The sequence below is a fragment of the Lytechinus variegatus genome, chromosome 5 (genome assembly GCF_018143015.1).
Source record: "Lytechinus variegatus isolate NC3 chromosome 5, Lvar_3.0, whole genome shotgun sequence".
Taxonomy (NCBI): domain Eukaryota; kingdom Metazoa; phylum Echinodermata; class Echinoidea; order Temnopleuroida; family Toxopneustidae; genus Lytechinus; species Lytechinus variegatus.
The window spans coordinates 39,952,759-39,965,166 of NC_054744.1; the positions used below are offsets into that span (position 1 = coordinate 39,952,759).

The 12,408-nt window shown below is 36.5% G+C and overlaps 1 protein-coding gene across 1 annotated transcript in view; it reads right to left on the reverse strand.

The window, feature by feature from the left end:
- Positions 1-12,408, reverse strand: part of LOC121415457 — a 42,674-nt gene that overhangs the window by 15,604 nt on the left and 14,662 nt on the right. The window contains exons 3-5 of the mRNA XM_041608661.1: positions 5,873-6,075; positions 3,306-3,408; positions 1,448-1,514 (exon numbers count right to left, since the gene is read on the reverse strand). Coding sequence (XP_041464595.1) covers positions 1,448-1,514; positions 3,306-3,408; positions 5,873-6,075 — 373 coding nt within the window. The remainder of the gene's footprint in view (positions 1-1,447; positions 1,515-3,305; positions 3,409-5,872; positions 6,076-12,408) is intronic.

Sequence of the window (12,408 nt, forward strand, 5' to 3'; positions counted from 1 at the left end):
TGGTCGGTTCTAAAATGATAAAGGTTTTGTTCCTCTCGCTTGCTCTCATATTTTTATTTTTACATTAAAGGGGTGGTCCAGGCTGAAAGTATTTATAGCTTAATAAATAGAGTAGAATTCACTGAGCAAAATGCTGAAAATTTCGTCAAAATCGGACAACAAATAGCAAAAATATTGAAATTTAAAGTTTAGTAATATTTTGTAAAAACGGTCGGCATGAATATTCATTAGGTGGGCTGATGATGTCACGTCTCCACTTGTTCTTTTGTATTTTATTATATGAAAGTAGGTTTAATTCAAATTCTTTCCTCCAAGAAATAGAAAAAGAAAAACTAATTTAGTGCATTAGATATTTATTGCTGCAACTTATTTCATTATAAAGGAGACATTTTATTCACACAAGTATGACATAATGAAAAAATATGATTTTATGTAATAACATAAGAAAACGGAAAGTGGAGATGTGACATCATCAGCTCGCCTAATGAATATTCATGACGACTGTTTTCACCAAATATTGCTAAACTTTAAACTTCAATAACTTTATTAATTGTTATCCGATTTTAATGAAATTTTCAGCGTTTTGCTCAGTGAGTTCTACTCGGTGTATTAAGCTATAAATATTTTTAGCATCGACCACCCCTTTAAAGGTCAAGTCCACCTCAGAATAATGTTGATTTGAAACAATATAGAAAAATCAGACAAGCACAAACCTGAAAATTTCATCAAAATCGGATGTAAAATAAGTTATGACATTTCAAAGTTTCGCTTATTTTCAACAAAATAGTTATATGAACGAGCCAGTTACATCCAAATGAGAGAGTCGATGATGTCACTCACTCACTATTTCTTTTGTTTTTTTATTGCTTGAATTATACAATATTTCAATTTTACGAATTTTACGATTAGGACCTCCTTGCCTGAAGCACAAATTGTTAAAGTATTGGAATGCACGTGTTAAGGGAGGAATGAAACTTCATTTCACATGACAATGATGAGAAAATATTTCATATTTCATATAATCAAATACAAAGAAATAGTGAGAGAGTGATGTCATCAACTCTCTCGTTTGGATGTAACTGGCTCATTCATATAACTATTTTGTTGAAAATAAGCCAAACTTTAAAATGCCAAAACTTTCTTATTTTACATCCGATTTTAATGAAATTTTCAGTGTTATGCTTGTTGAATTTTTCTCTTTTTATTCAAATCAAGTTTTTGTTGGGGTGGACTTGTCCTTTAATTATGTTCATACTTGGTACATAATTTTGGTCCTTGCGCAATACCGCATGATGAGAACGATGGGGTCAAATGTCATCTAAGGGTAAAACGGTAAAAAGATATGATGTCAAGTTGATCCTATTGGGAATTTTGGGTACTGGGGGACCGTGGTGATGGTGATATACATAATCAACGGGATTCTGAAAATAGCCATGAATGTGATTACCCTCCACTCCAACTTTAAAAGCTATCCAATAGAAATGCTTCTTGTTCTCCACTTTACGCTTGATTAGCTGTGAAAAGGAGAAATAAAGTGAAAAGAATAACTGTTACAGATTATCAATGAAGGTGAAATGATGGTGTAGTCATTGTGAATGCAGTTTTTTGTGATGTCTATTTTTGTGCTTTAATTTGTGTCATTAGTCCTATTCCGCCAATAATATGTTACATAGTTATTTTACATATGCAATGGCCTGTGAATGCAAGAGCACAATACATAAAGGAGCAGCTAGCTATAGGCTCTCGATGTAACAAGCTTATCTGAGCTACTGATTATAAATGCACGGAAAAAATAAATCAAACCAAAAATTCTCCTCATGGTTTCTGATTCCGGAAATTAGATGGGGAAAACTATATTGCCCAACAAAATGGAATATCATCTCCATGACCCCCAATAAGATAAAGTTCCTATTCTCTCTAATGCCCGGTTGACGCTTGCACGCACTGTGGTGCCCGCATTGCCCCGCAATGATGCGTGTCAGTGCGGGACGTGTTTACACATTGACTCGGCTCGGGGGTTGAACACGAGAGCCGTGCTCAACACGGCAATTTTATGCTGTGTAAACGCGATCAGAGTGATCAGCGAGCTGTGTCGAACACGGCTTTATCGATCCTACAAAATCGAAGGTTTCAACCCGCGACCTGAGTCAGACTCGGCAATTTTTTCGTGTGTAAACAGAAAACCGTGTCAAACTCTCTTGACCTAGGTCACTGCGCGCGCTTTCACTTTTGGCATTGTTGTTGTTCGCACGGCCGGACAAGATTCGATTCCGGCGGTGAATTTCCCGCGTTTAATTTGCGACGTCATAATTCTTCTTCCGTTCGAGATCCGCGAGCCGTGTTGAACTCGCCTTTTTATATGTACGTATGAACGCGATCTCTGATCCCTTCTTCGCAGTGTTCAACTCGGCTCGCGGATTCAACACGCGAGCCGAGTCAATGTGTAAACTCTGTATTTTTGGCACGACTTGGCTACCGGTATATCAGTTCACGCAATGTCCCGACACGTTAACTACATGTTTGCGCATATCGCGCATAGTTCACGCAGTATTCGCGCATAGTTCACGCAGTGTTCGCGCACTGTCCCGATGTGCTTTCAGCAAATATTCTCGACACCCTATTCTGTGACGTATCTAGCGCAAATTTAAATATTCAACGTTCTAATTGTGTTGACATCCCTCCGTTCGTTGATTAGGACGACTCATACTGATCGGGTGGTATGCACCATAGAGATGTATATTATTGACACCTCTATGGTATGCACTCACAATTTCGCGCATATCATTCATGAACTCCCGGTCATGAAAAAGTATGCGCGACCCTGTCGTGAACTAGTAGTAAACTGCGTGCCACTACCCCGGGGGTGTGCCTACTATTCGTTGCGACACGAAATTTCTATTTCGATGCCACGTAGTGGTATACGCAGTGGCACGACTAGGTTGCTCATAGGTTGCGTATAGTTCACGAACAGTTCTCGAATTTTTAATGCTCCCACAATTTTCAACATGTTGAAAATTTTGGCACGCATTTCACGTACTGCCACGCACGTATCCGCAAGCTGGCACGCATAGCTCGCGCATTGGCCAGCATGAGTGTGTGCCCATGCGCAAACTATGCGGGAACCACAATGCGTGCAAGTGTCAACAGGGCATTATTCACTTTATAACTCCACAAGTTACACTGTTCCCATATCAATATCCCCTCGCCTTTTCGCTTCCTTTTCTCCTTTTTTGCTTTCATAATTCTAATTTCAGAAAATATCAGCGATTTAAAGCTTATTCTGATATGATAGAATATTGGCGTACCATAGTACACGTTCTTCCAAGTTTTTGTAGATGAGTAAGAAGAGATCGATGGCCAACACCCTTCACCTTTGCACCATTCACTATCTTGATTACGTCATGGTTTCTAAAGAGATACAGTATGAGAAATACAAATTACGAAGCAATATTCCCAAAGGAAATTCGTAAATATATAGTTCATTATTGCTTATTGTGACGATGTTATTAGTTAAGTGGGACTATTGATAGATAAATAGTTAAGCAAGTAATCACGAATTGGCATTCATAATTATACTTTTGGTTTCATCTTTTCCCCTTCAAGAATAAAAAGTAACATTCGAACTGATCAAAAGTTGATAGTTGTCCCATCTGTTATTTCCTCATTGTTATAGACCGATAATGCAGGAACATAGTCCCCAGATCCGTTCCCGTTTTAAGGGTCTAACTGATTGAAAAGCATATCGAATTATATGTTTTGTTAACATAGGATGTACTTGAGGGTTCTCAGTATGCCCCCTCCCCCTGCCATCACCTCCAACACCATTCAACCATCCTCAGCATGGACTCCGCGCGAGACTATGAATCATTTTAGGCAAGTTTCATACCCCACACTAACACACAAACACCCCACTCACACCTATACAGGGGCAGATCCAGCTTTCGCCAATAGGGGAAGGACGGAAACTATTTTTATTCACATTTCTCCAGGCTGATTTTTATTCATTTTTGAGTGGGCGTTCCTGACGCAAGACTTAAAGGGATGGTTCGGGCTGAAAAATGAAATTCACAGGGCAAAATGCTAAAGATTTCATCGAAATCGGATAACAAATAAAGAAGTTATTTGATTTTAAAGTTTATCAATATTTTGTGAAAACAGTGGGCTAGAGCCTCCCCCCCCCCCCCCATGTAAGCCACTACTTATCTACCTCACTGATAAAAGACTCATGAAACGTTTTAGGCACGTATGATTTTTCCTTACAATTTATTTATTTATTTACAAGTTTTAGTAATATATAAAATTTAGAATATTGTTTTGTTTCAAAGGGACACTCGTTAACACATAAAATGAGTCCTTCTAAAGTGAAAATGTGAAAAGGGACACTTGCAAAGGGCATAAAACAGCTCCTTCTCAAGTATGAAAGGAGCACAGAACACGTTCGTGAGAGGCACTTTTCTTGAGTAAAAAGGGGCATGCAATGACACGAGAAAAGGCACTTACAAGAAGTCAAGGGGCAAAGGGGCCATAACATTATGTACGCCATACACTGCCTCTACCCAAGTCACAGTCATGACTTAGGAAACTTTATTAAGGGACGTAGGAGTTTCCTTACAAGGTTTTTCCTTCATAAGCAGTAACATACAAAAATTAGAATGTTGTTTTCTTGTTTCAAAGGGGCACTCGTTAACACCTAAAAAGAGTCCTTCTCAGTTGAAAAAAATATGAGAAAGGGCCCCTATAAGAAGGCAAAGGGGCTCTTGCAAACGGCATAAAATTGGTCCTTCTCCAGTGAAAGGGGCACAGAATACGGACATTTTTGGTAAGATTGACAGATATGAGAAATAGCACTTGCTAACACATAAATTATCCTTCTCAGGTGAAAGGGCACGTTCGAGAGGGCATGGGGGTAAAAATTTGAAAAAAAATTCAGTGCTTCAAACAGTGGGGGGTAATGTGCCTTTCTTCAGTACAAGTGCAAAGCGTGAGCCCCAAAATGTGGATTTTCGACTTGTAAATTGGACATTCTATATAGGCACTCCAAAACGATATCAATAAACTATCCCGGCTTTAGCTCGAGCCGGCACTCAGTGCATACAATACAAGCAGGGACGGAAATCTCTCCCAAAAGGTAGGGGGGACACGGGTCTGGAAAATTTTACAAGCAAAAAAAAAGGCTATTACCTAAAATTTAAGGTCATTTCGACGAAAATATATTTGACAATACAAGAAAAGGTCATCTCGTCCAAAACGCACGTTTTATTCCCATTATGAGTTATATATTTCTTAGCATCACCAAAGACCCAAAATAGTAGGGGGACATTTGATATTGTGTCCCCCCTACTATTTTGAGTAGGGGGGACACGTCCCCCCTGGGATTCCCGCCCATGAATACAAGGAATCATGCCGGGTGCCCGTTTACCTCACCTTGCTCGAGTGCAGCACACATAAATTACTTGCTGAAGTAAAACACGCCATGGCTAGTTTCGAACCCACGACCCTCTGTTTGAAAAGCGAGAGTCAGAACCACAAAACTACGATGCACCCACATTTAAACCTCGACATTGTACATTCTATGCGTTTGTTTTGTAAAATGAAAAGGATTTATGCGAGTGCAAAGTACGAGCCAAAATTCATTGACATTTTAAGCATTTTTTAAATAGGGCCTAAAGAAGTCACTGTATAATCCAATATTGATTTTTGATGTATTGAATCGAAAGAAAATCTATTGATCACTATAATATTTCTTATTTTCTCCTTTCTTCGGTTTCTTCCTTTTCTTTGTTTTTAAACTTTTTTGGGAGGCGCCGCCAAGAAGTGGAGGGGGGCTTCCTTGGTCCACCTTTTAGTATGATGATAATAATGAAGTTCTTACCTGAATCCAGCCTTCCAACCTAGTCCAGACCAATCTACCTCAATCAAAGAATGTTTACCATCAGAACTCCTGAGAGAACACCCGAAGTCAGTTACAATCTTTGGACGATTCTTTTCACACTGCACAAATATCCTACTCACTTCGGCTCGATCACAACCGCCATCTGCGCTACCATCCTCACCGCCCGACTTGTTATCAGAAATCTGGTGTGGATTTTGATCATGCACTGAGAATATTAGCGACCTCAAATAACTAATCATTTTGATTTGAAATATAAAACAGATGCAGTCCTCTTCGTAATTATGATGCGACCATGGCATGATATTCTCTTTTATACTCCTAACGACATGACGAAGGGGGATTTCCATTTGAAATTATGCAAACAAAGTAAAAATGCAATGTATTGGAACCTAACATGTACACGTCATGTACCTGGTGCGGATCAAGCTTTCACCGATGGGGGGGGGGGGGCGGCGAAAAAATCACCAATACTTTCCCCGATCGGCCACTCAAAAAGTTTTTGTTTGTTTCTTTGAAGGGATAGTCCTTTCAGTCATTTCTTAGTATATTCTTATAAAAGAACACAAATATATGATAATCTCTTAAGCCTTATTTGAATAGTGCGGGCGCAAAGCGCGAGCTATTATTTCGGGGGAAATTTCATGCATTTTGGCCTGAAAATTAAACATTTTGGCCATGTTTGTGGTCCTGAACAAGATGTGTATGCGACTAAATAATTAATGCCTGAGCGCAAAGAGCGAGCAGAAATTTTCAATACAAGTTCTGGTCTGATCGAAAAATGACCTGCTATAAAGACTGTTTTAGGTTAGCCATGAAGACAATCTATATTTCATCAATGAAGTAATACGAGCGCAAAGCGTGAGCTGATTTTTTTTGACATTCCTACCTAAAAAAAATGACATTCTAAGCACTTTTGTAATCAACAGGATAGGCATATATATAACTAAACAATGCGAGCGTGAAGCGCGAGCGGGAAAAATGAGGTTTAGACCTAAAAACGGAAAACTCTATTCATGTTTTGTAAATCATTAACAGGATGGATGACTGGGTATCTTCTTACAACATTTGTACAATGCGAGCGCGAAAATTGTGATATTCTGATCTGAAACTGGATAATTTATAAGCATGTTTTAAACAAAGAACAAGCTTTGTATCTCAATAAACATGCGTGTGCGTCTTTTAGATTTAGACCTAGAATCTGCATTCTAAATGTTTTCTTATGAAATCAATAAGGCGAGTGCAAAGCACTAACGGAAAAAATGATATTCCGATCTAAAATGGAAATTATTTAAGCACTGTGTATATAGGAAAATTGTGAAGTGGGTATCATGAATATGGAGCGCACTTAATAAATGATGCGAGCGCGAACTGATAGGATGGGGGGTCGGGTGTCCGGACACTTTATCTTTTTGAAGCCTTCTTTTTTGTCTTTGGATTACACTAAAAATTTGAATTCAATACTTGAAATCATCTTCTATTTTGTTCTTTATGATATTTCCTAACATTTTGAACTAAAAATTGATGAAACTTCGCTTGAATTTTTTCAAAAGGACTTTCTAAAATTGATCGTCCGGACACACAACAACTGGGTATACTTTTATTGTTATTATTTTGATCTTTATGATCCCCAAAAAATTAAGGACATTATATCATCATATGATGATCAAACTGATCTTCCTATTCCTCTCTCTAAGCGCGGGACAAAACTTGTCGATACTCCTTTCTGAAAAAGGGACAATTTCTTTGGGGGGGAATTCATGAAATTGTTATTTTCTTATCCATTAATCTATTAAGCCTAATGATAGCGCAAAATTTTGTTGATATTAAAGCCTGAATACTTTTGTAATTATTAATATGATGCACATAGGTTAAGACATATTTAACAATTAATGCGATCCTAAATCGCGAGCCAAAGTTTTTGATAAACTGTCATGAGAAGGAGATGTTAATAAGTTTGTAGAAGCATTTCTATAGAGGTATAATATTACTCACAATCAAAATAGAACCGCGCAGCACTAGCTGATAGTTTTTGATAATAATGATTATCAAGCCTGAAAAGGGATGTTTTGAGAACTTTATGGAATACCGAAGAGAATACGTACTTGTTCAATCAAATAAAGCGAGCGTAGAGCGCAAGCTGCAAATGTTGGTACTCAGACAAAAAAACGGACATTTTACAGAGCACTTTTTGAAAATTTGTAATGAAACAAGATAATGAGGGCTCGATGTCCGATCTGAAATACGATTTGCGTATTGACTTCAAAGCTTGATATTTTAAGCTCCATATAGGCATATTGAGCAAGATAATCATCGAACATGCAATGCGAGCGCGAGCGAAAATTTTATAGAGAGACGTGAAAGATCTCCCCTCCCCCTCCAGCCTTCCCTTTACCTTATTTTGTTCACGCGTCTTTCTCCTCCTTTCCCCTCTTCTTCATGGATCTCGTAGGATCCATGCTCTTTTTCTATTTTCCTCTCTTTTCACTTCTTTTTCTTTTTTCTTCTTTCTCCACCCCCCTTTTTTTGCACAGCTAATACAAGGGCCCCTCGTCCCCTGGATCCACCTATGATGTACTGAATCGCTTTATACACGTTACGTGCTTATCTTTTTTTAAATAATAACAATAATATAGACTTAGATTGAAATAAAAGTTGCTTATCACTGTAATTTGTTAGAAAACAGTCATGACAGTAGAAAGCGTAACTGAAAATAGGTATTCATTTCGATATCGAAATAATAAATTGTGTGATAAAATCTTGACTAACAGGAAGTTTGCGTGAGCTTTTTTGTTTTTATTTCCAAGTTGTACCTAACCTTCAACTAACAAACGAGGTATTTTCTATTTTCGTGTTTTGTTTGCTTTGTTCTCTTTGGCAGACATAATTCAATGTAAATTACAGACGAGGATTGCCACGTGTCTCTTTCACACTATCTGCCTCTCTCTCTATCTATCTGTCTCTCTTCCTGTCCTGTCCACTCCACTCCCATCCTCTCTCTCTCTCTCCCTCTCTCTTCTCCACTGCTATCTTATTCCTTGATTGATATCGATTGCGATCAGGGAGCAATCCAAAGTTGGATTGAAGTTTTCAAGCTAACACATATTAATTTCAGTCTTATTTCATTGCAACTTTCGATCCAATTTTGGATTAATCCCTTACCACACAAACTATTAGATTGACTTTTAATTTAAGGAATATAGCGAGTGGATTCCATTACAAAATGTTTGTAGCAGACAGATAAATCTTAAGAAATATTAATTGAAATTATTGTGAAGGTTGTTTTAATAACCGGTTTGTTCGTGACGTATACATAACACCACCCGCTTCCGAGTATACGGGACATTATATACAACAACAGTTTATGCTGACAAATAGAAAGGAAATAACGAAATCCACTTTCTGTCGGTGCTTTTGGGGGGATTTTATCGAAGCTAAGAAAATAATCAAATTGATACTGCATGACCCAAACTCATGTGACATCGAAAGATTCGTTCCACTCATGTGCTTTGGATTCCTTCTTCAGTAGAAAAGTTTGTTGTAATCTTTCTATATAGTTTATTTCTCACTTAATGAATCCGTAATTATGGTACTTTCTGGTAGCTTGCTCCAAAAGTATATACGAAGGGTATTACCCCTCTCCCATTTCCAGCACCCACCCACCCCCCCCCCCCTCCCCCAAGTCAATGGTCACAACTTATCATTTGTAAGATTGCAATGTTTGCTGACAAAATAAATCACATTATTGAACTTCAAAACTTTAGACAGTTTTTAACCAATAATACATCATCTTGAGCTGTTGAGAGAAAGGAGATGGCATTCTGGGGGTTGGACGATTTGGAAGATGATGTACTACTACGTGGTTCGGAAGAGAATTTGGCAATGAAAAAGGGGGTTCACCCCAACATTAAGATGACTTTGGTCTAAATGACAAAAACGAAAGAAAGTTTTCACTCCGAAATGATTGGTGATTTTGCTCAAATTGCCTATCTTTCAAAAGTTCAGAGACCGATAAATTCAGGGTTGTAATGAAAACGTTTTTATTAAAGCAAAATAAAAAACCTTATTCAAAAAAAAATAAAACGTTTTTTATTGTTTTAAAACCTTTTTAGTAGACCGGCCAAAACGATTTTTTATACTTTGGACGGCAAAATTTGTTAATGCTTGCTAATGCTTGGCATCCCAGCTAAAAGTTTTTCAAAAATGCCCAGGAATAGCGTACGGTCGGATGCCAAGCGCAATTTTGCGTGAAAGTGTCATTTTTAGCGTAAAATCTGAAAGACTGTCGAAAATCACGCATTTTGATATTTTGACGGCTTATCATCATATTTTTGATTATCTTTGATATGAAATTATTTTTATTCAGAATTTCAAATTATAAGTCTACTAAATATGCATTTCAAATTTGAATATTACACACACACATATAGCACAGGGAAACATAAAACAGCGATTTCCTCGAAATAAAAGTTTGTGAAAACTATCAATAGTTTGAAGTTTTTTTACGCAACATAAATTCTTCGATTTAAATGCGTTTATCCATCGAATGTATAGTAAATGTCCTAGTGCCACAAATATTAAAAGAATTTTCAAGAAAGATGGTAGATATCTCATTTTATGTTATCCGAAAGGATACAATGTGCATTTTACCATGTGCGCATTTTGAAAGAAAAATGGAAAATACCGTACATTATGTACATAATTACATGTATAAGTACATACTAAAGCGAGTTTTTATTTACATGTAAAAGTCCATAATAAAGCGAGTTTTTAATTGGATAGCACAATTTGTCAATTCCTTGCATCCCAGCTAAAAGTTTTTCAAAAATGCCCAGGAATAGCGTACGGCCGGATGCCAAGCGCAATTTTGCGTGAAAGTGTCATTTTTAGCGTAAAATCTGAAAGACTGTCAAAAATCACGCATTTTGATATTTTGACGGATTATCATCATATTTTTGATTATCTTTGATATGAAATTATCTTTATTCAGAATTTCAAATTATAAGTCTACTAAATATGCATTTCAAATTTGAATATTACACACACACATATGGCACAGGGAAATATAAAACCGCGATTTACTCAAAATAGAGGTTTGTAAAAATTATTAATGGTATAATGTTTGTGTTCCGCAGCTCAATTTCGTCAAGATTTAGTGCTAACCGAATAAATACTTAATAATTGTTGTCATGTCACATATAGTGAGAACAAATACTGAAATAAGATGCAAGATATATATCATTTTATGTTATATATGCGAAATATAACGATGCACATTATTTTATCAGATGCGCATTTCTGATAAAAAAATAAACAGCGCACAATATTACATCGATATTGCACATATCTTATATCAGTGCGATACTCGTCATGATATTATATTGGATTATGTTTGCTTTTGTAGGGTTCGATCTTCTTGCTATTTCCACGAATGAATTGGTGCTGAACTTAAATCTACCTGTGGCGATATTCAGAAATAGGTCTGATATTTAATTTGCCGTTACCATGGCAGCATTAATTTTACAGGAATATCTATATCCAAAATCATAGAAAACATACATGTATGAATAAAGCGATTGAATTAGCATTTTTAAACCACTCTGTCAATCTACATTTTACTTCAGTTATTTGATTATCAAAGTATATTAAAAAAATGGCCGTTGCACGGCAGTACCTATTTTTTGTCTCGTCGGCATTGCAGAGCAGGACTAAAGGAGCCACTCTCCGGTGGAGGTGACGGTAGTTTTGATTTAACAGCGTCATATCAACCTTGAAATCTTAACCAAAGTTCATTTTTCAAAATTTCATTATAACTTTGAACGTATAGAAAAAAAATAATGACACTTTAATTTTAATGACTCTTTAAAGGTCAAGTCCACCTCAAAAAATTGTTGATTTGAATCGATAGAGAAAAATCAGACAAGCACAATGCTGAAAATTTCATCAAAATCGGATGTAAAATAAGAAAGTTATGACATTTCAAAGTTTCGCTTATTTTTAAGAAAATAGTTATATGAACGAGCCAGATACATCCAAATGAGAGAGTTGATGATGTCACTCACTCACTATTTCTTTTGTTTTCTATTGTTTACATTATACAATATTTCAATTTTTACGACTTTGACGATTATGACCTCCTTGCCTGAACCACAAAATGTTAAGATAATGGAATTCCACGTGTTCAGGGAGGAATGAAACTTCATTTCACATGAGATTGACGAGAAAATGAAAATATTTCATAAAATAAAAAACAAAAGAAATAGTGAGTGAGTGATGTCATCAGTTCCCTCTTTTGCATAATGACCGAGATGTGCATATAACTGTTTTGTGAAATAAAGCGAAACTTTAAAATGTCATAACTTTCTTATTTTACATCCGATTTTGATGATTTTTTCAGTTTTATGCTTGTTGAATTTTTCTCTTTATTCAAATCAAGTTTTTGTTGGGGTGGACTTGTCCTTTAAAGTACTTATTCATGTAATTATGTTTATAATTTACAGTATCTTCAATTTTACACT